Raw genomic sequence first — 26,038 nt, 5'->3', positions numbered from 1 at the left:
CCCCCCTGGTTGTCTCTCCATCCCTCCCCCCCCCCTGGTTGTCTCTCCATCCCTCCCCCCCCCCTGGTTGTCTCTCCATCCCTCCCCCCCCCTAGTTGTCTCTCCATCCCCCCCCCTAGTTGTCTCTCCATCCCCCCCCCTGGTTGTCTCTCCATCCCCCCCCCCTGGTTGTCTCTCCATCCCTCCCCCCCCCCTGGTTGTCTCTCCATCCCTCCCCCCCCCTGGTTGTCTCTCCATCCCTCCCCCCCCCCCTGGTTGTCTCTCCATCCCATCCCCCCCCCCCCCTGGTTGTCTCTCCATCCCATCCCCCCCCCCCCCTGGTTGTCTCTCCATCCCATCCCCCCCCCCCTGGTTGTCTCTCCATCCCAATCCCTCCCCCCCCCCTGGTTGTCTCTCCATCCCATCCCCCCCCCCTGGTTGTCTCTCCATCCCATCCCCCCCCCCCTGGTTGTCTCTCCATCCCATCCCCCCCCCCCTGGTTGTCTCTCCATCCCATCCCCCCCCCCCTGGTTGTCTCTCCATCCCATCCCCCCCCCCTGGTTGTCTCTCCATCCCATCCCCCCCCCCCTGGTTGTCTCTCCATCCCATCCCCCCCCCCCTGGTTGTCTCTCCATCCCTCCCCCCCCCCTGGTTGTCTCTCCATCCCTCCCCCCCCCCTGGTTGTCTCTCCATCCCTCCCCCGGTTGTCTCTCCATCCCTCCCCCCCCCTCCTGGTTGTCTCTCCATCCCTCCCCCCCCTGGTTGTCTCTCCATCCCTCCCCCGGTTGTCTCTCCATCCCTCCCCCCCCCCTCCTGGTTGTCTCTCCATCCCTCCCCCCCCCTGGTTGTCTCTCCATCCCTCCCCCCCCTGGTTGTCTCTCTCTCTCCTCTCCCACCCCCCCCCCCCCTCTCTATATATTTTATTATATGCGATGGCTGATGGCCATTCTTTTGATATGTTTCATTAATGACCTGTTTTCAGTTTGTTTTATATTGCATGCACCCAGGTGGTGCCTATGGGTGTACGTTAGAATACCTATATTGGTCATGAGCAAGTAGTTTATCCTTTGCTATTTATGTTTGCTATATTATTCATAATTTTTATGTCATTATGGCCATTATTTTGTTTTTAGTTATATTCTATGTCTGCCAACATTATTGATTGGTACTATTTTATTTTGTTGGGATGTTTTTTTTTTTTTTTCTTCAAAAAATGTCAATAAAAAATTACTCAATTAAAGAAAAAAAAATAAAAATTGTGAGATGCTGCCACTTGCGTGCAAATTAGTCAGACCTTTTTTATAAGTTGGATTTATTCTCCTCCCAGCCACTTCAGTGTTTACTTATGCAGCATAATGTGGTCTTATTATTTAGTGGTCCTTTTTTTTTTTTTTTTTAACTACCTAAGTTTATCTAGAATGGCTCTAACCCAGTGTCAGAGCTGCCATGGAGTATTTTGAAGAAAAGGATTCATTAGTGTGTTTAATCGTCCGTTGTCATTCACATGATCTGTACGTGTAGGTTGAGGTGGCACCTTGTTGTCCTGTGTTTCTACGTCTGTTATTTACTTTCTGGTCACTCATACTGTGTGTGTGTGTGTGTGGGGGGGGTCTATTGTCTGACGTTGGCCTGAGAAGTGTCTGTATTACTCACGTCTCTATCTTTATAAAAGCCGCCATCTATCTGAAGAACATGGTGACACAATATTGGCCAGACAGGGAACCGATGCCCGGAGAAGTCATCTTCCCATTCAATATTCATGAAAACGACCGTCAGCAGATCCGTGAGAACATTGTGGAGGGGATCATCCGGTCTCCTGACCTCGTGAGGTATGATGCGGGCGGCTAGAGGCATGACCCCTTCGGCCCTGTGTATGTATGTTCCGTTGGAGATGGAAAGCCGCTGATAACTGTGTTTAATAATATTTCCAGGGCTCAGCTGACGCTTTGCTTACGCGTCATCATAAAACACGACTTCCCGGGGCGATGGACCGGTGTGGTGGATAAGATCGGGTTCTACCTGCAGTCGCAGAATGTTGGGAGTTGGTTGGGCAGCCTGCTCTGTCTCTACCAGCTGGTGAAGACCTACGAGTGAGTCAGAGGTTGTTATGAGACTGTGAATGGGTTGTGGAAAGTCCATATGGATGGTGAGGTTAGAAAGTGGGGGGCACCTGGGCAGTAATAATCGGAAGCAGGGGAGAGACAGGGAATGAGTATGGAGGAGGGAGAGCCGGGAGTGAATTTGGAAAGGTGGGGTAGTAGGGAGTGAATATGGGTAGTTGGGGATAGGGAGTGACTATGGGTAGTTGGGAATAGGGAGCGACTGTGGGTAGTGTTAAGTGGATATGGGGTGGGGCAGTGAGTGAATCTGGGTGGTGAGGGACAGGGAGTGAAAATGGGGGGCAGGGAGTAAATATGGGTGGCGAAGTGCAGGTATTGAATATGGGTGCTGGGGGGCAGGGAGTGGAATATGGGTAATGGAGGGAAGCAGGGAGCGAGCATGGGGTGGTGGAAACGGGGCAAGCATGGGGAGGTGGGTGGAAGCAGAGAAAGCTTGGGGAGGTCAGAGAGTGAGCATGAAGAGGTAGGGGGAAACGGAGCGAGCATGGAGGATTGGGAGGAAACAGACTGAGCATGGGGAGGTGGGGGGTCAGAAATCAAGCATGGAGTGGTGGGGGAAACAGGGCGCTACCATGGGAAAGTGGGGGTAAGCAGGGTCTGAGCATTGGGAGGTGGGGTGGTCAGAGGGCGACTATGGAATGGTGGGGGTAAGCTGGGTCTGAGAGCAGGGGAGGTGGGGGGGTCAGAAAGCAGGGTCTGAGCATGGGGAGGTGGGGGGTCAGAAAGCAAGCATGGGGAGGTAGGATAAGTCAAGTCTGACCATGGGGATGTGGGGTGTCAGAGAACTAGCATTGAGAGGTGGGGGAAGCAGGGAGCTAGCATGGGGAAGTGGAGGTTAGCAGGGTCTGAGCATGGGGAGGTGGGGTGGTCAGAGGGCGAGCATGGAGCCATGGGGGGAGCTAGCATGGGGAAGTGGGGTTTAGCAGGGTCTGAGCATGGGGAGGTGGGGTGGTCAGAGGGCGAGCATGGAGCCGTGGGTGAAGCAGGGAGCTAGCATGGGGAAGTGGGGGTAAGCAGGGTCTGAGTATGGGGAGGGTCAGAGAGAGAGAATGGGGGGAAGCAGGGAGTGAGCATGGGGAAGTGGGAGGAAGCAGGGTCTAAACACTGAGTTGGGGGGGTCAGAAAGCAAGCATAAAGTGGTGGGGGAAGAAGGGATCTAGCATGGGGAAGTGGGGGTAAGCAGGGTCTGAGCATTGGGAGGTGGGGTGGTCAGAGGGTGAGCATGGAGCAGTGGGGGAAGCAGGGAGCTAGCATGGGGAAGTGGGGGGAAGCTGGGTCTGAGCATGATGTGGGGTCATAGAGCGAGCATGGAGGGGTAAAGGAAGCAGAGCGAGAGCATGGGGAGTTGGGGGGAAGCAGGGAGTGAGCATGGGCAGGTGGGGGGAAGCAGTTTCTGAGCATGGGGAGGTGGGGGGGTTTAGTAAGCAAGCATGGGGAGGTACGGGAAGCCGGGTCTGACCATGAGAATGTGGGGGGTCAGAGAGCGAGCATTGAGAGGTGGGGGAAATAGGGAGCTAGCTTGGGTAAGTGGGGGTTAGCAGGGTCTGAGCATGGGGAGGTGGGGTAGTCAGAGGGTGAGCATTGAGAAGTGGGGGAAGCAAGGAGGTAGCTTGGGGAAGTGGGGGTTAGCAGGGTCTGAGCATGGGTTGGTCAGAGAGCGAGCATGGGCAGGTAAATGAAGCAGAGAGCAAACATGGGGGGAGCACGCAGTGAGTATGGGGAGGTGGGAGGAAGCAGGTTCTGAGCACAGGGAGGTTGGGGGGGTCATAAAGCAAGCATGGAGTGGTGGGAGAAGGAGGGAGCTAGCATGGGGAAGTGGGGGTAAGCAGGGTCTGATCATGGGGAGGTGGGGTGGTCAGAGGGTGAGCATGGAGCAGTGGGGGAAGCAGGGAGCTAGCATGAGGAAGTGGGGGTAAGCAGGGTCTGATCATGGGGAGGTGGGGTGGTCAGAGGGTGAGCATGGAGCAGTGGGGGAAGCAGGGTCTGAGCATGGGAGGGTCAGAGAGCAAGCATGAAGTGGTGAAGGAAGCAGAGAGCGAGCATGGGGAGTTGGGGGGGGAAGCAGAGAGGGAGCGTGGGGGGTGTAAGGAAGTAGGGTCTGAGCATAGAAAGGTGGGGGGATCAGAAAGCAAGCATGGGGTGGTGGGGGAAGCAGGGAACTAGCATGGGGAAGTGGGGGAAGCCGGGTCTGACCATTGGGAGGTCAGAGAGCGAGCATGGAGATGTGAAGAAAGTAGGGAGCGACCATGGGAACGTGGTGGGTCTGAGCAAGCATGGGGAAGTGGGGGTGTCAGAGCGAGCATGGGGAGGACTGATATTTGAATTATACATCTCCCTTTATTGGCAGCAGCTTTGTTTTAATCAGACCTATAAGCTTAGAATGAGTGATCGCCTATACCAGGGGTGGCCAACCAGTCCGAGTCAAAGAACCCAAAAATATCTGTAGGTATGTCAAAGAGCCGAGATCATGCGCGCGCCGTAGGTGCACATGCAAAAAGGGGTGTGGCCTTGTGCCAGCTAGGCCATGCCCCTGGTATGATTTTTGTAGGGGCTTGTAAAAGCGCGTGCACACAATCACCGTGGAGGTAACTATTAAAGGGAAAGAAAAAGCCAGAACAATATAAAAAAAACCATTGAAACAAGCCAGATCCACATAACATACGCTGAATCAAAACAGATCCACAAATAATACACTGAAATAGCCACATCCACATAAAATATACTGAAAAAGCCACTTACACAAAAAATACATTGAAAAAATAAATAAAAAAATCACATAATATAATCCAGCACCCCATTTGTCATTCCAGCCCCTCCTTTTGTCACTCCAGCGGCCCCTCCATGTGTCATTCCAGCAGCCCCTCATATGTCACAACATCAGCCTCTCCATGTGTCACTCCAGCAGTCAGTGTCAGTCAGGGGAGCCGCATCAGGGGAGCCGTATCGGGAATGTATGTGGCTCAAGAACCACAGGTTGGCCACCGCTGGCCTATATACTATTACATTATTGAGAGTGTAAGGCTTACTTACTAAGAGGGGCTTTGCTAATCATTGCTCTTTTAAATTCCAGCCTTAATCACGCCGGGAAGCGCTTAATAAATTAACCCCAGAGTGGCAAATCAGGTTTCAGACCTTTATTAGGGCCTCAATGATTTTTATTTATTAAACTGTTCCACTTTAAACAAATCGTTGTTCCTTCCAGGTACAAGAAGGCAGATGAGCGGACGCCATTAATTACCGCCATGCACATCTTCTTACCCCGCCTCCAGCAGCAGATTGTCCAACTTTTCCCAGACCCCACCCACTACTCTGTGCTGATGCAGAAACAGATCCTTAAAATTTTCTATGCCCTCATCCAGGTAAGACCAATGGCTGCTCTGCTCTATAGATATGTCAGTCTTGCTCTCTCCTCCTTTGTCACTTTATGAAAGACCCTCTGATTCCAAACAGGGGGGCTCTAGGAGGAGATATGGGGTATAACAGGGCAGAGACCAGAACCCTGTACTAAGCAGTCCTGGTAACACCTTTGTGGAAGCTGGGTAAAGTCCTACCACAACAATATTCCGTATACCTGTAGCAGCAAACATGAGACCCATGCAGACCATGGGGGTATTGTACTCAGCGTTCCTTCCTGTCTGCCCGTAGTACACGCTCCCGCTGCAGCTGGTGAACAATCAGATGATGACGCAGTGGATGGGGATATTTAGCAGCATCGCCGACCGTGACGTTCCCCAGGTAAGTCTCTGATTTCTGGTTACCTGCGTTATGTTACTTGTTAGCGGGTTGCTGACGTTGCTGGAAAACATGGCGTGCTTATCTGTGTGGATTTGCGTAAACCCGCCGTCACTGAACTAGCCTACGTGAGAACGCCCTTTCACAACCCCCGTTCCGCCTTTCCGGTTGTACATGTAGATGCAACCAGAATGTGTTTTACGCTGGCTTCTCTTCTTTTCGTGCGCTCGTTTTCTGGCCGAATTCATGCGAACCTGCGTACAGTCACCTCCGCATCAGGGTCTCAGTGGCTCCCATTTAAAGGGACTATTCTCAGAGTTGGTGGTATAGTTATTAAAAGGTTGATGTTAATCAAGTTATAAATCGATCATCATCCATGTTGTGTTTCTGGGGCTAAATTAGACATTTACTAACAATTTTTGTTTGGTTTTGTGAGCATTAGTAAATGTGATTTAGTCCCAGAAACAAAGCATCGATGTTGATCGATTTAAAAAAAATAATAATTTAAAATCAATCTTTAGGGGCATATTCAAAGGGGCACAAGGTGAAAAACCTTGCGCCCGGTTTTGGATCACCGCGGGTATGAGCGCTTCCGATACCCACGGTATCCAAATAGCTCTGAAAACTCTGCACCGCGTAACAAAAAAATATAACTTACCTGCCCGGTGGTCTCTGCGGCTCCTGCTGGCCTCCCCTCCATCTTTTCACTGGGTAGAGTGCTGCTGGGAGGCTCCAGAACCGCAAGGAGGAGCAAGGGCTGCTGGGTGATGTAGTTCACCCAGTGCCCGTTACAGAGAGGGCATACTCGCACTGGGGGGGGTCACACACACAAACACTCACACACACTGCATACTCATCGCAGCTGAAGGTGATAGAAAAAACTTGATTTTTGCTATTCACGCCCCTAAATGTGCTGTAACACAACAATGCATGTATTTCCCCCGTGTATAACAATACTATGCCAGGGTCTGCCAGGTGCGAAGCTTGAGAGTTACAGCAAGTTGAATCCGAAAAGATTCCTTGCAACAAGTGAGATTATGCAGAGAGGTAACAGGTCGTCCCGCCCAGTAATGGATGCCGGTGTATTTTGCTGGGCAGTAAACGGGCTTCGTTCCTCTTTTGCGCTGATTTCACCCTGATAGTCGTTACTGCTCGGGGTCACTCCTGCATTCTGCAAGTTAGCGGTAGCAGTGCCCTGATGGGCTGTATATTAGTAACAACGGAGATCCCTACGGAAGGGCCACCACGGCAATTCTAGCCGTTTCTTTATCCCGTACCTGATTAGTTGTCAACTCTTCAGTAATTAGACGATGCCACCTCCTCATTGCTGGAAATGGAATAACTCATTGTGTGTAAAAGCTTATTCTGATGAAAAGTGAAACTTTATAAGTGTTTACATTGTGAGTAATTAGTATAATCCAAAGTATGTACTAAACGAAAACAATAGAAGGAAGAACTGGACTCGTGTGACGGATAATTGGGCTTCATTACTCTCTTGCGCCCCTCTCCTGTTAGGAAACCCTGCAAGTGGATGAAGACGAGCGCCCGGAGCTGGTATGGTGGAAGTGCAAGAAGTGGGCGCTGCACATCATTACGCGGCTTTTTGAACGGTAAAGTCTCCTGACAGGGCCGTGACTAGGATAGTGCGAGCAGTGCCATGGCACAGGGCACCGCAGGGCAGGGGGCACTGTTTGGGCCTGTCAATTTTCCTGTTTATTATCATTCTCACTTGTAGCTTCCTCTTCTTTTATCCCCAGCATCTCCTGGCCTCTCCTATCTCTTCCCTGGCCCTTCCCCATGAGGCCATGGCCCTCTCTCAGGTGCACTATATTATGTCCCTATTTATCCCCAGCATCTCCTGGCCTCCCCTATCTCTTCCCTGACCCTTCCCCATCAGGCCATGGCCCTCTCTCAGGTGCACTATATTATGTCCCTATTTATCCCCAGCATCTCCTGGCCTCCCCAATCTCTTCCCTGGCCCTTCCCCATGAGGCCATGGCCCTCTCTCAGGTGCACTATATTATGTCCCTATTTATCCCCAGCATCTCCTGGCCTCCCCTATCTCTTCTCTGGCCCTTCCCCATGAGGCCATGGCCCTCTCTCAGGTGCACTATATTATGTCCCTATTTATCCCCTGCATCTCCTGGCCTCCCCTATCTCTTCCCTGGCCCTTCCCCATGAGGCCATGGCCCTCTCTCAGGTGCACTATATTATGTCCCTATTTATCCCCAGCATCTCCTGGCCTCCCCTATCTCTTCCCTGGCCCTTCCCCATGAGGCCATGGCCCTCTCTCAGGTGCACTATATTATGTCCCTATTTACCCCCAGTATCTCCTGGCCTCCCCTATCTCTTCCCTGGCCCTTCCCCATGAGGCCATGGCCCTCTCTCAGGTGCACTATATTATGTCCCTATTTATCCCCAGTATCTCCTGGCCTCCCCTATCTCTTCCCTGGCCCTTCCCCATGAGGCCATGGCCCTCTCTCAGGTGCACTATCTAATGTCCCTATTTATCCCCAGCATCTCCTGGCCTCTCCTATCTCTTCCCTGGCCCTTCCCCATGAGGCCATGGCCCTCTCTCAGGTGCACTATCTAATGTCCCTATTTATCCCCAGCATCTCCTGGCCTCTCCTATCTCTTCCCTGGCCCTTCCCCATGAGGCCATGGCCCATTTTCAGGTGCACTATATTATGTCCCTATTTATCCCCAGCACCTCCTGGCCTCCCCTATCTCTTCCCTGGCCCTTCCCCATGAGGCCATGGCCCTCTCTCAGGTGCACTATATTATGTCCCTATTTATCCCCAGCATCTCCTGGCCTCCCCTATCTCTTCCCTGGCCCTTCCCCATGAGGCCATGGCCCTCTCTCAGGTGCACTATATTATGTCCCTATTTATCCCCAGCATCTCCTGGCCTCCCCTATCTCTTCCCTTGCCCTTCCCCATGAGGCCATGGCCCTCTCTCAGGTGCACTATATTATGTCCCTATTTATCCCCAGCATCTCCTGGCCTCCCCTATCTCTTCCCTGGCCCTTCCCCATGAGGCCATGGCCCTCTCTCAGGTGCACTATATTATGTCCCTATTTATCCCCAGTATCTCCTGGCCTCCCCTATCTCTTCCCTGGCCCTTCCCCATGAGGCCATGGCCCTCTCTCAGGTGCACTATATTATGTCCCTATTTATCCCCAGTATCTCCTGGTCTCCCCTATCTCTTCCCTGGCCCTTCCCCATGAGGCCATGGCCCTCTCTCAGGTGCACTATATTATGTCCCTATTTATCCCCAGCATCTCCTGGCCTCTCCTATCTCTTCCCTGGCCCTTCCCCATGAGGCCATGGCCCATTTTCAGGTGCACTATATTATGTCCCTATTTATCCCCAGCACCTCCTGGCCTCCCCTATCTCTTCCCTGGCCCTTCCCCATGAGGCCATGGCCCTCTCTCAGGTGCACTATATTATGTCCCTATTTATCCCCAGCATCTCCTGGCCTCCCCCATCTCTTCCCTGGCCCTTCCCCATGAGGCCATGGCCCTCTCTCAGGTGCACTATATTATGTCCCTATTTATCCCCAGCATCTCCTGGCCTCCCCTATCTCTTCCCTGACCCTTCCCCATGAGGCCATGGCCCTCTCTCAGGTGCACTATATTATGTCCCTATTTATCCCCAGCATCTCCTGGCCTCCCCCATCTCTTCCCTGGCCCTTCCCCATGAGGCCATGGCCCTCTCTCAGGTGCACTATATTATGTCCCTATTTATCCCCAGCACCTCCTGGCCTCCCCTATCTCTTCCCTGGCCCTTCCCCATGAGGCCATGGCCCTCTCTCAGGTGCACTATCTTTTGTCCCTATTTAAAAAATGGGGGGGGGGGGGGACGGCAATGCTCTCTCTGGCACAGGGCACCAAAAAGTCTAGTTACGGCTCTGTCTCCTGAATGATGTAAACCTGTTATACACTGATCATTAGTGGAAGGGCTGCTCCTCTTATTAGGTGAGGCCGTGGTCACCTCTAACCACTGTAGAGGGCGCTATTAATGTGGAATCCCCCTCCCACCCCATTTCCATTACCTGGCTGTGCGCCCTGTACCCTTTCCTGTATCCATATACTGTATAATCCCTGTGACTGAGCTGGTTGTAGTGATTCGATGTCCTGCTCTGAATGAAAGCTCCTAGGAGCAATCCACTAAATGGTTTTTCTGGCTAAAACAATTGGTGAATATTACAATTTGCTGTCTCTTTAATAACGGGATGTAGGCAGCAAGTTGACATTCAAGATGTCGACAGTCACAAGGCCGACACATGAACTTAAGGTTAGGCTTCAAATTCATTCAAGTTCATACAACGGCTCTTAGCAACAACTGACCGTTACAAGTGACTTATTGCTGCTTGCATTAAATTGATCATCCGATGTAGTGAGTATGCCTGCAGACGGGATTTCAACGGCCGGCATCCCAACGTCCGAAGCCCAACCCAGGACTAAAGATGGGCGTTGAAATCCCGACGCCAGAATCTCGACAGCCGCCATCCCGATCAAAGGTACACCGGGGCGTCTTAGCTGTTAGCCGCGGAGGGGAGAGTTAGGTTTAGGCACCACAACACGGGGTTAGGATTTGGGGGGGGTTAGGGCTAGGCACCCCTAAGGAGGGTTAGGGGGGGGAGGGTAGGTTAGTAAATACTTACCTAGGGATGTTCGGGTTTTTCAGCCATGTCGACCACATGCTGTCGGGATTTGAACCACCGGACTTGCGTTCGGCGGTAATTCATACCGATTCCATTGTGTCTGCCCCAGCGTTGTATCTTCCCCACCACTTTCCTGATATAAAAAACTGATTAGGAGGCTGTTAAATGCGCTTTGAGAGGTTTGCGGTGTCCTAGGTAACACAGATGCTCTGTACTGATTGGTACGTTCACACACAGGGGGCCTGGCCACTGGCCTTGTGCTTTGCTGTGTGATTTCAGCAAGCTGTTATTATACCAGACAATATATAATATGTGGGGGTCCGGTTTGTAATGGGTGAGGAAGTACTCCATTACAGTTTATGTAATGAGAAAGGCCTGGGTGGGAAACCATGGTAAGACCGAACAAGGTATTTCTCTATGATATGAAAATGTCCTATACGTGTGATTTGTTGGCCTTAAATGTCTTAGGCGCTGATGTGTGTCCTCAATAGGTACGGGAGTCCAGGAAGTGTCACTAAGGAATATATTGAGTTCTCCGAATTCTTCCTGAAGACCTACGCTGTTGGGGTTCTGCAGGTACAGTGTGGGGAGCTAGTACAGGGAGGGACATTGCACATTACAAGCTGATTTTGGTCATAGCGTTGGGGAGTCACACGGTGTAGAGGAGTTAGTACAGGGATGGACATTGCACATTACAAGCTGTTGTTGGTCATCGAGTTGGGGAGTCACACGCTGTAGTTTTGGTTTATTACATAAGTGTGGCCCAACTACTTGATGCAGGTATAGGGGTGGGAGTAAAGAAGGACGGACCCCATTTATTTGCTATAAAGGAGGAATGTTCTGTCATGGACAAACCATTTTAACAGGTCATGATTTACCCCTAGTTGTAGGTAGACGATTTGCCCGGCGGCTCAAGGTTCACCCATTACAGGAAAATGATTCCTGTGACTTTGCATTTGCTCCAGGTTCTGCTGAAAATCTTAGAACTACATCGACAGAAACAGTACGTGGTCCCCCGCGTCCTGCAGCAGACCCTCAACTACCTGAACCTGGGGGTGTCTCACGCCGTCACATGGAAAATTCTGAAGCCAAACATGCAGGTGAGCGCTGGTTCTGTCCCCGGGATGGAGGCTGCCATTGTGTGGGGTCCAGCAGTGTCCATGAGAATGCAGCCTATTCACTAGGAAGTAGGGGGTGACAGTACAGCGTCTGTGATGTGCAACTTGTGGTACTGACTGAAAACAACAAAGCAGGTACTCCCATGTCTATTAGAGGCCCCCAAAGAAGACTTATAAGTAATCCAATATTATCCTGTATAATTTATTATCCCTCAGCTGGCATAACCCTGGTAACGTGCTGCTCTGCCCTCAGCTGGCATAACCCTGGTAACGTGCTGCTCTGCCCTCAGCTGGCATAACCCTGGTAACATGCTGCTCTGCCCTCAGCTGGCATAACCCTGGTAACGTGCTGCTCTGCCCTCAGCTGGCATAACCCTGGTAACGTGCTGCTCTGCCCTCAGCTGGCATAACCCTGGTAACGTGCTGCTCTGCCCTCAGCTGGCATAATCCAGGTAATGTGCTGCTGTGCCCTTAGCTGTCATATCCCTGATAACGTGCTGCTCTGCCCTCAGCTGGCATATCCCTGATAACGTGCTGCTCTGCCCTCAGCTGGCATGTCCCTGGTAATGTGCTGCTGTGCCCTCAGCTGGCATATCCCTGATAACGTGCTGCTCTGCCCTCAGCTGGCATATCCCTGGTAATGTGCTGCTGTACCCTCAGCTGGCATAACCCAGGTAACTTTCTGCTATGCCCTCAACTGGCGTAACCCTGGTAACTTGCTGCTATGCCCTCAGCTGGCATAACCCTGGTAACGTGCTGCTGTGCCCTCAGCTGGCATAACCCTGGTAACGTGCTGCTGTGCCCTCAGCTGGCATAACCCTGGTAACGTGCTGCTGTGCCCTCAGCTGGCATAACCCTGGTAACGTGTTGCTCTGCCCTCAGCTGGCATAACCCTGATAACGTGCTGCTCTGCCCTCAGCTGGCATAACCCTGATAATGTGCTGCTCTGCCCTCAGCTGGCATAACCCTGGTAACGTGCTGCTCTGCCCTCAGCTGGCATAACCCTGATAACGTGCTGCTCTGCCCTCAGCTGGCATAACCCTGGTAATGTTCTGCTCTGCCCTCAGCTGGCAGAGCCCAGGTAATGTGCTGCTGTGCCCTTAGCTGTCATATCCCTGATAACGTGTTGTTGTGCCCTCAGCTGGCATAACCCTGGTAACGTGCTGCTCTGCCCTCAGCTGGCATAACCCTGGTAATGTGCTGCTCTGCCCTCAGCTGGCAGAACCCAGGTAACGTGCTACTGTGCCCTTAGCTGTCATATCCCTGATAACGTGCTGCTGTGCCCTCAGCTGGCAATAACCCTGGTAACGTGCTGCTCTGCCCTCAGCTGGCATAACCCTGGTAATGTGCTGCTGTGCCCTCAGCTGGCATAACCCAGGTAACTTGCTGCTATGCCCTCAGCTAGCATAACCCTGGTAACTTGCTGCTGTGGCCTCAGCTGGCATAACCCAGGTAACGTGCTGCTGTGGCCTCAGCTGGCATAACCCTGGTAACGTGCTGCTGTGCCCTCAGCTGGCATAACCCAGGTAACTTGCTGCTGTGCCCTCAGCTGGCATAACCCTGGTAACTTGCTGCTGTGGCCTCAGCTGGCATAACCCAGGTAACGTGCTGCTGTGGCCTCAGCTGGCATAACCCTGGTAACGTGCTGCTGTGCCCTCAGCTGGCATAACCCTGGTAACGTGCTGCTGTGTCCACAGCTGGCATAACCCTGGTAACGTGCATTAACACGGCCATGTATTAATCGGTGGCGTTGTTAGGATGGCACGGTTATACCAGCTATGGGAGGTTGGTGTTGACATAGCTAAATTTCAACATTTTCATAATGTCGACAGTTATTTTGCATATTTTAGCCGACCCCTAAACCTAACCCTAAAGTGAGGGTTGATGCCTAAAGGACAATCTATATTGGATATTGCTGTACTTGCTCTGTGTGCTGCACGGTAATGAGGGGGGGTCACTTCTCACCTGGGGCTCTCTTCCTGTCTCCCAGAGCATTTCGGAAGAGGTCATTTTCCCCCTTATGTGCTACAAGGATGAAGACGAGGACCTGTGGCAGGACGACCCCTATGAGTACATCCGCATGAAGTTTGGTAATCGGTTTATCTTCTTATATTGGGCGGAGGCTAGCCCCCGATGTGCCTGATCTGAGGTGCAGGTCCGCCATCCTCTTATGCCACCACTGCTGCCCACGCACCGTACCTGATCGCATTGCCGGCCCGTTCCCCTCTCACCTTCCCAATTCCTGTCTCTCTAGACGTGTTTGAAGATTACGTGTCTCCTGCGACCGCAGCGCAGAATCTCCTCTACACGGCCTCAAAGAAGAGGAAAGAGGTGAGCTGGTCCCCTGGGGAGGGCGTATGTGAGTGTAATCGTCAGTGACGCAATATTAATCGCACTCTCTGCTTCAGGTCCTGCCAAAGATGATGAATTTCTGTTACCAGATCCTCACCGGGGCCTCTGTCGACCCTCGGAAAATAGACGGGGCGCTGCATGTTTTGGGCTCGCTGGCGGAAATTCTACTGAAGGTTATATTGTAGCCTGTCTTCTCCTGAGCAATATATAAGACTTGGGCCAGATTCACAGAGTGGCAGGGCATGCTGGAATGTGTAGTTCAACAGCAACATGTTGTTTGAATGATCAGCTTAGTGTATAGATGAAAGGAATGTTTTAGGCTACATCCCAGTGACCTCCCCTATAGTAACTCCACTCGAGCAGAACCAACTTCCATGCAATTTGAATTGAAGCCTTAATGGTTATTCAGAGCATGGCGGAGGCCTGAATTACCACCTGCAGACAGAACACTGGGTCTCATTCAGACCCGCTCGCGAGCGCTGTACGCTCGCAAGCGGGTCGATGTTACCCAAATGCGCATGCGCACGACGGAGGCTGCTCCGTCGTGCACATGCGCGAGACCCGGCGAGCGACGGGGAAGCCGTCGCTCGGGGTCTCGCACCAAAGGGGGCGTGCTGTCGATGGTGATTGACAGCACGCCCCCTTTGGTGGGCGTGCCGGGGGCGTGGCTGCCCAGACGGAGGCGTTCCCATGGGAACGCCTACCGTCTGGGTCCGGCCCCACTGACATCACTAGTGATGTCAGTGGGAGTGTTTTTGGCTCTGATAGAGCCAAAAGCACTCTGGGCTTGCGGCAAACGAGACCCTACCGCAAGGGTCTCGTCGCAAGCCCGATGGTCGCGATGGTCTTGACCATCGCGACCATCTTTTTGGCCGCTCGCATAAGCTGTGGGTGGTCACTCACAGCTATGCGAGGGGCCAGGAGTCCGCTCCATTTTCAGCTAGGACGGCCCTGATTCAGAGCGTGCGCTCTTGTCAGAGCGTCCGGCTCTGAATCAGGCCCACTGGATGGATGTCTTCTTTTTATACAGCCCCATTACTCTCTGGGCAGTTGTTACATGTAAATAACCTAAATGCCAAATACACCAGGCTCTCAACTCCAGACCTCAGGGACTACTTTCGGGGCACGTTTTCCAGATCTCTTCAGTATAGGACCCCATACATCTACCTGGCAATCCGCTGATTCCCCCGATCGAACCGGATCTGCCGGTCGGAAATGCAGACCCGTCGGGGAATCTGTGAAATTCTACGTGTTAAAAATCCCCGATTTGCTAATCATTATCATATTTTGATTGTGATCAACAAATCGGTGAAATCCAACATGTTGGATTTCACCAATGCGCCGACCTCGACGTCTGGGGATCAATAAATTGGCCCAATCTGTTGCTAGTGTATGGGGGCCTTAACTCAAGGGAAATAATTAGCACCACCTGAGGATCTTTTAAAATGTGTCACCCAGTAATGGATACACCTGTGAACCAACTAGGAGATCTGGAAAACATGCACTGTAAGGGGTCCCTGAGGACTGGAGTTGGGAAACACTGAAATACAATATTCTGAATGTATTTGTTTAATTAACCTTAATGTTTAGTAATGATAAACATTACTTTTCCTTTAAAAGTAGTAGATTTTAGGACAGATATCTATAGAATGACACAGTAAGGGGATTTGGACATTGAGCGCTGTCATGTGCTGTATGTAAGCCAGTAATATGAGAGAGAGAAGATCTTTTACCGCCAGTAAATGTGTATTATTCCGTGTTAGTGACAGCTGGAGGATGGCGCCCTCTTGTGGCTGTAATGTTCTTTATGGCTGCTTATGGCTTCGATTTGGACCACTCTGGCAGCCCCAAAATGTAACCAACCCTATAGCAGATTGTAAGCTTCTGGGACCGGCCACCATTTTTATGACAGTGCTGTAGAGTTAGAATTATATGACTTATAACAGAACAAAGGTTCATTCATTTATAGACAAACGGCAAGATTTTTAATATTTGTTCACAGAAATCTGTGTACAAGGACCAGATGGAAGTTTTCATCCAAAACCACGTTTTCCCCGCTATTCCTGTCTGAGCTAGGCTATCTCCGGGCGCGGGTATGTTCTGTAATTCTGTCCTGTTGTTTATAAATGATACTGCTTCATTCTGTATGTCACCCCGCTGTCCTGTCACCTGCTGTCCTCTCTCTTCCTGTCCTGTTATCTGTGATTTATACACCACACAGCGCTGTCCTGTCACCTGCTGTCCTCTCTCTTCCTGTCCTGTTATCTGTGATTTATACACCACACAGCACTGTCATGTCACCTGCTGTCCTCTCTCTCTTCCTGTACTGTTACCTGTGATTTATACACCACACAACGCTGTCCTGTATGTCATCTGATCTCTCTCTTTTCCTGTACTGTTATGTGATTTATACACCACACACAGCGCTGTCCTGTCACCTGCTGTCCTCTCTCTTCTTGTCCTGTTATCTGTGATTTATACACCACACACAGCGTTGTCCTGTCACCTGCTGTCCTCTCTCTTCCTGTACTGTTATCTGTGATTTATACACCACACAGCGCTGTCCTGTCATCTGCTGTCCTCTCTCTTCCTGTACTATAACCTGTGATTTATACACCACACAGCGCTGTCCTGTCACCTGCTGTCCTCTCTCTTGCTGTACTGTTACCTGTGATTTATACACCACACAGCACTGTCCTGTCACCTGCTGCCCTCTCTCTTCCTGTCATGTTACCTGTGATTTATACAGCACACAGCGCTGTCCTGTCACCTGCTGTCCTCTCTCTTCCTGTACTATTACCTGTGATTTATACACCACACAGCACTGTCCTGTCACCTGCTGTCCTCTCTCTTCCTGTACTATTACCTGTGATTTATACAGCACACAGCGCTGTCCTGTCACCTGCTGTCCTCTCTCTTCCTGTACTATTACCTGTGATTTATACACCACACAGCGCTGTCCTGTCATCTGCTGTCCTCTCTCTTCCTGTACTATTACCTGTGATTTATACACCACACAGCGCTGTCCTGTCACCTGCTGCCCTCTCTATTCCTGTCATGTTACCTGTGATTTATACAGCACACAGCGCTGTCCTGTCACCTGCTGTCCTCTCTCTTCCTGTCATGTTACCTGTGATTTATACACCACACAGCGCTGTCCTGTCACCTGCTGCCCTCTCTCTTCCTGTCATGTTACCTGTGATTTATACAGCACACAGCGCTGTCCTGTCATCTGCTGTCCTCTCTCTTCCTGTCATGTTACCTGTGATTTATACAGCACACAGCACTGTCCTGTCACCTGCTGCCCTCTCTCTTCCTGTCATGTTACCTGTGATTTATACAGCACACAGCGCTGTCCTGTCACCTGCTGCCCTCTCTCTTCCTGTCATGTTACCTGTGATTTATACAGCACACAGCGCTGTCCTGTCATCTGCTGTCCTCTCTCTTCCTGTCATGTTACCTGTGATTTATACAGCACACAGCACTGTCCTGTCATCTGCTGTCCTCTCTCTCTTCCTGTACTGTTACCTGTGATTTATACACCACACAGCACTGTCCTGTCACCTGCTGTCCTCTCTCTTCCTGTCCTGTTATCTGTGATTTATACAGCACACAGCGCTGTCCTGTCACCTGCTGCCCTCTCTCTTCCTGTCATGTTACCTGTGATTTATACAGCACACAGCGCTGTCCTGTCATCTGCTATCCTCTCTCTCTTCCTGTACTGTTATCTGTGATTTATACAGCACACAGCGCTGTCCTGTCACCTGCTGTCCTCTCTCTCTTCCTGTACTGTTATCTGTGATTTATACACCACACAGCACTGTCCTGTCACCTGCTGTCCTCTCTCTTCCTGTACTATTACCTGTGATTTATACACCACACAGCGCTGTCCTGTCACCTGCTGCCCTCTCTCTTCCTGTCATGTTACCTGTGATTTATACACCACACAGCGCTGTCCTGTCACCTGCTGCCCTCTCTCCTCCTGTCCTGTTATCTGTGATTTATACACCACACACAGCGCTGTCCTGTCACCTGCTGTCCTCTCTCTTCCTGTACTGTTATCTGTGATTTATACACCACACAGCGCTGTCATGTCACCTGCTGTCCTCTCTCTTCCTGTACTGTTATCTGTGATTTATACAACACACAGCGCTGTCCTGTCACCTGCTGTCCTCTCTCTCTCCTCCTGTCCTGTTATGTGATTTATACACCACACAACACTGTCCTATAGTCTCCTGCTGTCCTCTCTCTTCCTGTCCTGTTATCTGTGATTTATACACCACACAGCGCTGTCCTGTCACCTGCTGTCCTCTCTCTTCCTGTACTGTTATCTGTGATTTATACACCACACACAGCGCTGTCCTGTCACCTGCTGTCCTCTCTCTTCCTGTACTGTTACCTGTGATTTATACACCACACACAGCGCTGTCCTGTCATCTGCTGTCCTCTCTCTTCCTGTACTGTTACCTGTGATTTATACACCACACAGCACTGTCCTGTCACCTGCTGTCCTCTCTCTTCCTGTCATGTTATCTGTGATTTATACACCACACAGCACTGTCCTGTCATCTGCTGTCCTCTCTCTTCCTGTACTGTTATCTGTGATTTATACACCACACAGCACTGTCCTGTCACCTGCTGTCCTCTCTCTTCCTGTACTGTTATCTGTGATTTATACAACACACAGCGCTGTCCTGTCACCTGCTGTCCTCTCTCTTCCTGTACTGTTACCTTTGATTTATACACCACACAGCACTGTCCTGTCACCTGCTGTCCTCTCTCTCTCCTCCTGTCCTGTTATGTGATTTATACACCACACAACACTGTCCTATAGTCTCCTGCTGTCCTCTCTCTTCCTGTCCTGTTATCTGTGATTTATACAACACACAGCGCTGTCCTGTCATCTGCTGTCCTCTCTCTTCCTGTACTGTTATCTGTGATTTATACACCACACAGCGCTGTCCTGTCACCTGCTGTCCTCTCTCTTCCTGTACTGTTATCTGTGATTTATACACCACACAGCGCTGTCCTGTCACCTGCTGCCCTCTCTCCTCCTGTCCTGTTATCTGTGATTTATACACCACACAGCGCTGTCCTGTCACCTGCTGTCCTCTCTCTTCCTGTCATGTTACCTGTGATTTATACACCACACAACACTGTCCTGTAGTCACCTGCTCTCCTCTTTTCCAGTGCTGTTGGGTTCTCCACTCATTCTGTACATTGAAATTCCACAATGAGCTGAACCTCCGGAACGCGGTAGAGCTGGCTAAGAAGAGTCTCCTGGAGGACAAGGAGCTCCCGGTGAAAGTGGAGGCCGCCATTGCCTTGCAGATGTTAATCAGTAATCAGGGAGCTGGTAAGAGATGAATTGTTAGCCGATCTGGCATATTTTTGTTACCTTGTCCTCCCTACAATATGTGCCTATGTAAAGAGGCATTCATTCCTTAGAAAATAAGTTGAACAATCGTATTTCTGTGCCATTATCATTATTATTATTAGACCCAGAGGTTATTTTTTATACTAGTAATCTTCATTGATGACCCCAAAGGAGGTTTTAGTGGATTCAGGTGCAAGGATTTAGGGATAAATTTATTCTGCACATTGTGCTATTCTGCTCGTGCTTCCTGGAACTACTTCTATTATAGGAGTGTAGCAAGGGATGAGCGGTGGTATAAAATACATATTTCCCTTTTATCTCCTTTTATCCAATGTCTCTGCACCTCTCAGCTAAGGAGCACATGAGGCCGTACATCCGGCCCGTCATGCAAGAACTTCTCCACATCGTCCGGGAGACGGAGAATGACGATCTGACCAACGTCATCCAGAAGATGATCTGCGAGTACAGCCAGGAAGTGGCGCCCATCGCCGTTGACATGACCCGGCATCTGGTAAGTGGGAGGGGGAATCGGTTCCTGAGAACTCTGCTGATGTAAGCTGTGGTCAGATCGTGTCCTCCGTTGTGGATCATAGTCTCTCTCTCTCCCTTCCAGGCGGAGATCTTCGTCAAGGTCCTGCAGAGTGACGAGTATGACGAGGTGGAGGACAAGACGGTGATGGCCATGGGAATACTGCACACCATCGATATCGTCCTGACTGTTGTGGAGGATCACAATGAGGCGAGTCCCGTCCCCCCCGCCGAGTGCCCAACGAGGGGTGCAGCCATATTTTTTCCTTCCGTCGGGGCCTTAACTCATCTTTATCAGTTTCTTTCAGGTGAAGCAGCAGCTGGAGGGCATCTGTTTGCAGATAGTGGGTCTCGTGCTGCAGAAACACATTATAGGTATTGTCCCTAAATATTCCCATTGCTCACAGGGGTGTGATCAGTCCTAGTCACCTATAGTGGAAGAACATCCTTCTTCACACCGGGGGGGGGGGGGGGGGGGTCATAGCACACCTTCCCTCTACATCACACTTCCTGAGACCTGGCATATCCTCTGCCAGGGTGAAAAGCATTAATAAGATACATATTATATACTGCTGAGTTGCTTAATGAGACATGGAGCGCCGTTGTGGTCCCCACTGCCCTGGTGATGCCGTACGTGCCCGGAGCCGTCCTCTGTATTATCCCCGTGTAATAATGTCCTGTGTCCTTACAGAGTTCTAATAATGTCCTGTGTCCTTACAGAGTTCTATCCCCGTGTAATAATGTCCTGTTTCCTTACAGAGTTCTATCCCGTGTAATAATGTCCTGTGTCCTTACAGAGTTCTATCCCCGTGTAATAATGTCCTGTGTCCTTACAGAGTTCTATCCCCGTGTAATAATGTCCTGTGTCCTTACAGAGTTCTATCCCCGTGTAATAATGTCCTGTGTCCTTACAGAGTTCTATCCCGTGTAATAATGTCCTGTGTCCTTACAGAGTTCTATCCCCGTGTAATAATGTCCTGTTTCCTTACAGAGTTCTATCCCGTGTAATAATGTCCTGTTTCCTTACAGAGTTCTATCCCGTGTAATAATGTCCTGTGTCCTTACAGAGTTCTATCCCCGTGTAATAATGTCCTGTGTCCTTACAGAGTTCTATCCCCGTGTAATAATGTCCTGTGTCCTTACAGAGTTCTATCCCCGTGTAATAATGTCCTGTGTCCTTACAGAGTTCTATCCCGTGTAATAATGTCCTGTGTCCTTACAGAGTTCTATCCCCGTGTAATAATGTCCTGTGTCCTTACAGAGTTCTATCCCGTGTAATAATGTCCTGTGTCCTTACAGAGTTCTATCCCCGTGTAATAATGTCCTGTGTCCTTACAGAGTTCTATCCTGTGTAATAATGTCCTGTGTCCTTACAGAGTTCTATCCCGTGTAATAATGTCCTGTGTCCTTACAGAGTTCTATCCCCGTGTAATAATGTCCTGTTTCCTTACAGAGTTCTATCCCCGTGTAATAATGTCCTGTGTCCTTACAGAGTTCTATCCCCGTGTAATAATGTCCTGTGTCCTTACAGAGTTCTATCCCGTGTAATAATGTCCTGTGTCCTTACAGAGTTCTATCCCGTGTAATAATGTCCTGTGTCCTTACAGAGTTCTATCCCGTGTAATAATGTCCTGTGTCCTTACAGAGTTCTATCCCCGTGTAATAATGTCCTGTGTCCTTACAGAGTTCTATCCCGTGTAATATTGTCCTGTGTCCTTACAGAGTTCTATCCCCGTGTAATAATGTCCTGTGTCCTTACAGAGTTCTATCCCGTGTAATAATGTCCTGTGTCCTTACAGAGTTCTATCCCCGTGTAATAATGTCCTGTGTCCTTACAGAGTTCTATCCCCGTGTAATAATGTCCTGTGTCCTTACAGAGTTCTATCCTGTGTAATAATGTCCTGTGTCCTTACAGAGTTCTATCCCGTGTAATAATGTCCTGTGTCCTTACAGAGTTCTATCCCCGTGTAATAATGTCCTGTTTCCTTACAGAGTTCTATCCCCGTGTAATAATGTCCTGTGTCCTTACAGAGTTCTATCCCCGTGTAATAATGTCCTGTGTCCTTACAGAGTTCTATCCCGTGTAATAATGTCCTGTGTCCTTACAGAGTTCTATCCCGTGTAATAATGTCCTGTGTCCTTACAGAGTTCTATCCCGTGTAATAATGTCCTGTGTCCTTACAGAGTTCTATCCCCGTGTAATAATGTCCTGTGTCCTTACAGAGTTCTATCCCGTGTAATAATGTCCTGTGTCCTTACAGAGTTCTATCCCCGTGTAATAATGTCCTGTGTCCTTACAGAGTTCTATCCCGTGTAATAATGTCCTGTGTCCTTACAGAGTTCTATCCCCGTGTAATAATGTCCTGTGTCCTTACAGAGTTCTATGAGGAGATCCTGTCTCTGGCTTACAGCCTGACCAACCAGACCATCTCCCCACAGATGTGGCAGCTTCTCGGCATCTTGTTTGAAGTCTTCCAGAGGGACTGCTACGAATATTTCACAGGTTCGAAAATCTCGTTGGACTATATTTTTTGCCTTTTAGCCAAAAAAAACAAACAAAAAAAAAGTCTCCCCTTTACCCCCACAGCCGGAGAGTTTGTACCTCTGGGGAACCCATCCGTGGCTCACGTCACTCCGTTGTGTGTGTGATTCACGTGGTCTGGTACAGGCGTAATCCGGGTCTCTTGTTTTGCTGCAGATATGATGCCTTTGCTTCACAACTACGTCACGGTGGACACGGAGACCCTGCTGTCCAACCCCAAACACCTGGAGATTATTTACACCATGTGTAAGAAGGTGAGCAGCCGCTCTCTGTAGGAGATTCGCCAACGTCGTCTCTGTAAATTCAATTGAACTCAGCAAATTTACCCCTCCCATGTAATATGCAGAGGTCCAGCGCTGAATATGCTTATTAGCCCACCCAAGCCATAGTGGGGGTGATGGATCTCCCCCCATATCTCCCTTTCAAGTGACCTGAAGCTTCTCATTGACTGTCGGTCGGGGCGATCAGCTGCAGTTAGCGTTTCCGTCCTGATGGTCCATGTAGGAAACATTCGGCTTCATCCATTTTGCTCTGGGGCACATTCAGTTTCCGTGTGAACTCTGACCTCTGTTATGGATCTAATCCTAATATTACAGTATGTGTAGAGCGTAGACAATTGTACATTTACGAAGCCCTTGTGTACATCCGTGCGCCCGCATATGCAAGGACTGAGGAGCCCACAGCCAACGTCCATACTCCCTGTAATTCGCACCTTCTAAGCTTGCACCAGCCCTTTGGAAGGTGCGGTTTTTCCGTCCGAGTGTGGCCTCCTAATTTAGCGGTGAAGCGTCTGCATACGCAACCAGTTTTACTGACACACCCCAAAGACATGACACCTCCCTGTCACCGGCCAGAAAAGCCCACTACTACGTTTACAATACACTTTGCTCTGCACGCTTCTGAAATTCCAACTGCGACTCTATTGGCGGTGCGTCCTGCTCTCAGTCAGGCCCAGAGTCCATCGCTGTCAATTGGGTTCCCTGTAACTTTATTTAAACGTCATTCCCACAGACAGTGGTAATCTGAGGTAAACCTTTAAGGTGGTCTCTTCCCAAACGTTTACCGGCAAAGGGAGCCCGGCGGTGAGATAAAGCCGTTCGAGGTGGACTGCATGGCTTAGTACGGTCCCTATATACCTGGTGGTAAATCTGAAAGCAAATCGGCTTATTCACAACCTCGCCCTCCGCCTGACAGGTGCTGACGGGGGAAGCCGGGGAGGACGCCGAGTGTCACGCAGCCAAACTCCTGGAGGTCATCATCCTGCAGTGCAAAGGACGGGGGATTGATCAGGTAACGCGGAGCAGGAGGGAGATAAACCTCGCAACATCCAGGTTCTACTATGTTCGCATACGTGCAGTGAGTCCAGCGCAGTGGGCGGGGTCTGTAATTTGGGTACATACAGACCGTCCGACACTTAATCATGTCGAATTTTTACTTGTGTACAGTTTTATGTTCCTACTATGCTTTATTTGTGTTGTCCCCCAAATGCCAGCCCTTAGTGGAGGGGCCTTCCTCTCACGCCCTTGTAACGCTGCCAGTTTTGGGGAAGCCTTGTGCCCAGGTACCAGCCCCAGCTTATGACCTACACATACTACTAAATGAGGGCCCGGAGATTAGTAACGTTACTCGCTGCATTTCTCCTCGGCATGTGTTTCTGTAGACCCCATAACACAATAAAACATTATTTATAACCATTATATACTTTGTCGTTTCTGTGATGAAGACACTGCAGGCGACTTTGCGCTACCTTTTGCGTTTCTTTGCTCCTGTGTACCGATACAGTAATTGGATGCAGCGCTGGCTACTTCAATCTGCCTTACTAGCGCGTTACGCTTTACCATAATGACTGATGATGGTTATAAGGTTTTGGATCCTAATACGGACACAAACTGATATAGCGCCACCGTAAATGACAAGTAAACGATGGGATTAAATGTTCATTATTTGGGTTTTATTCTCTCTTTTTTCCTTCTCTGAGACATGTCATTATTTTTCTTCAGTGTATCCCGCTCTTCGTAGAAGCTGTGCTGGAACGTTTGACGCGGGGCGTTAAATCCAGCGAACTGCGCACCATGTGTCTACAGGTGGTCATTGCGTCTCTGTATTATAATCCGGCTCTTCTCCTGAACACGCTGGAACAGATCCGCTTCCCGCACAGCTCCGAGCCAATCACTGCGCAGTTTGTCAACCAGTGGGTGAATGATACCGACTGCTTCCTGGGGTAGGTACTGCATCATGCAGGTTACACCGCGGCCAGACACTCAGGGGCGTATCTATAATGGGTGCCCCCCTATAGCCTTAGGCTTACCTGTCCGTAGTCTCCAGACCGCTGATCTGCAGCGCCGAGCTGGCAGCGGCCATTTTCCCAGTGACTCGCGCATGTGCAGTACTGCTGTCCCAGGGAAACCGGCGCAGGTGCCATTTCCCAGAGATCCACGCACGTGCAGTAGATTCTGGCACTGAGGGCCGTATTCAATTAGCGGCGAAAACAGAAGTTTTTTTCGCCATAGGCGAAAACGCCCATTTTTCACAAAAAAGTCCATATTTTCGCCAAAAAACAGTGTAAGTTGCGCACTTTGGCGAAAAAAAACGACTGCGCAATTTTGGGTTAAAAAAATAAATAAAAAAAAACGCAATTTTTTTTTCCTGGAAATTATTGTTCTACGTAAATTCAGGGTACGTTAAAATGGGTGCAAGTATATTTTCGTGTCGTACAAACGCAATTTAAAGAAACGGCTGCTGCGACCACGTGGGATGTTTAAAATACTAAACATATCCATACCGTCCCCCCGAAAAATCAGACCCAATACATTAAAACCATTTAATGTTTTTTTTGTTTGTTTTTTTTTTTTGCGCGGTCGTTTATCGACAAAGTACGCAACTTACACATTTTTTTGGGGGGGTGTCCAAAGGGTTCTGAAATAAATCGCCACATTTTTAGCCAAAAATAGGGATTTTGCTTTTTTTTTTTTTCGACTGGTCTGGGACGGAGAAAACTTTTCTCCCAGTTGTTTTTTTTTTCGCCAATTGCGTTTTAGACTATGGCGAAAAAAAAGTAAATTTTCGCCGCTAATTGAACACGGCTCTGAGCCAGAATCTACAGCACCGCCAGAGAGAGAGGAGGGGGCCCGCACGTAGTCTGCATGCGGTCCCCCTCCTCCTCTCTTAAAACGCCCCTGCAGGGACTTCTAAACTAATGTAACTACACGGCTGTATGACCATCCACGTGGCATCATGGGAAATGCTGCGGTGATCTGTGGTTTCAGGTTTCAGTCTGGACCCCCTAAATCTCCCATAGGAATGGCATTTGGCTCCCTGACATCATGTGAGCTGGTCCCAGAGTGCATATAGGACCAAGCCAGTATGGGCGAGATATTCCCCCATCTCTGATCTGTATAATGATGTCTGCAGCACAGGGCTGTACTCTGGTGGTCATCCTAACGTCACCTATCAGGTGTTACTGACAGAAATGGGTACCACAAATCTCCAAGTACCAGGACCAGGGAAAACGATCACCTTTAATGCCCCCCCTCCCCATTTTCTGCAGAGTTTTGTCTGAATGGGGCAGGGCTGAATGACGGGCACCCTGCAGCCGGATTTATTCCCGATTCTGGATCAGGCCGGT

The 26,038-nt window shown here is 50.1% G+C and overlaps 1 protein-coding gene across 1 annotated transcript in view; it reads left to right on the top strand.

The window, feature by feature from the left end:
• Window positions 1–26,038, top strand: part of IPO8 (importin 8) — a 43,487-nt gene that overhangs the window by 6,274 nt on the left and 11,175 nt on the right. Inside the window, 20 exon segments of the mRNA XM_088459271.1 lie at window positions 1,652–1,808; window positions 1,911–2,069; window positions 5,302–5,458; window positions 5,745–5,834; window positions 7,347–7,441; window positions 10,988–11,072; window positions 11,462–11,596; window positions 13,605–13,704; window positions 13,869–13,945; window positions 14,023–14,139; window positions 15,969–16,019; window positions 16,021–16,059; window positions 19,157–19,322; window positions 19,694–19,854; window positions 19,957–20,082; window positions 20,180–20,246; window positions 22,249–22,374; window positions 22,570–22,667; window positions 23,608–23,703; window positions 24,414–24,634. Of these exon segments, the coding sequence (XP_088315397.1) occupies window positions 1,652–1,808; window positions 1,911–2,069; window positions 5,302–5,458; window positions 5,745–5,834; window positions 7,347–7,441; window positions 10,988–11,072; window positions 11,462–11,596; window positions 13,605–13,704; window positions 13,869–13,945; window positions 14,023–14,139; window positions 15,969–16,019; window positions 16,021–16,059; window positions 19,157–19,322; window positions 19,694–19,854; window positions 19,957–20,082; window positions 20,180–20,246; window positions 22,249–22,374; window positions 22,570–22,667; window positions 23,608–23,703; window positions 24,414–24,634 (2,323 nt within the window).

Source organism: Taudactylus pleione, unplaced genomic scaffold (genome assembly GCF_031769625.1).
Source record: "Taudactylus pleione unplaced genomic scaffold, aTauple2 ptg000903l, whole genome shotgun sequence".
Classification (NCBI taxonomy): domain Eukaryota; kingdom Metazoa; phylum Chordata; class Amphibia; order Anura; family Myobatrachidae; genus Taudactylus; species Taudactylus pleione.
The sequence above is the reverse complement of the archived record's forward strand: the minus strand, read 5'-3'. Positions and strand labels throughout refer to the sequence as shown.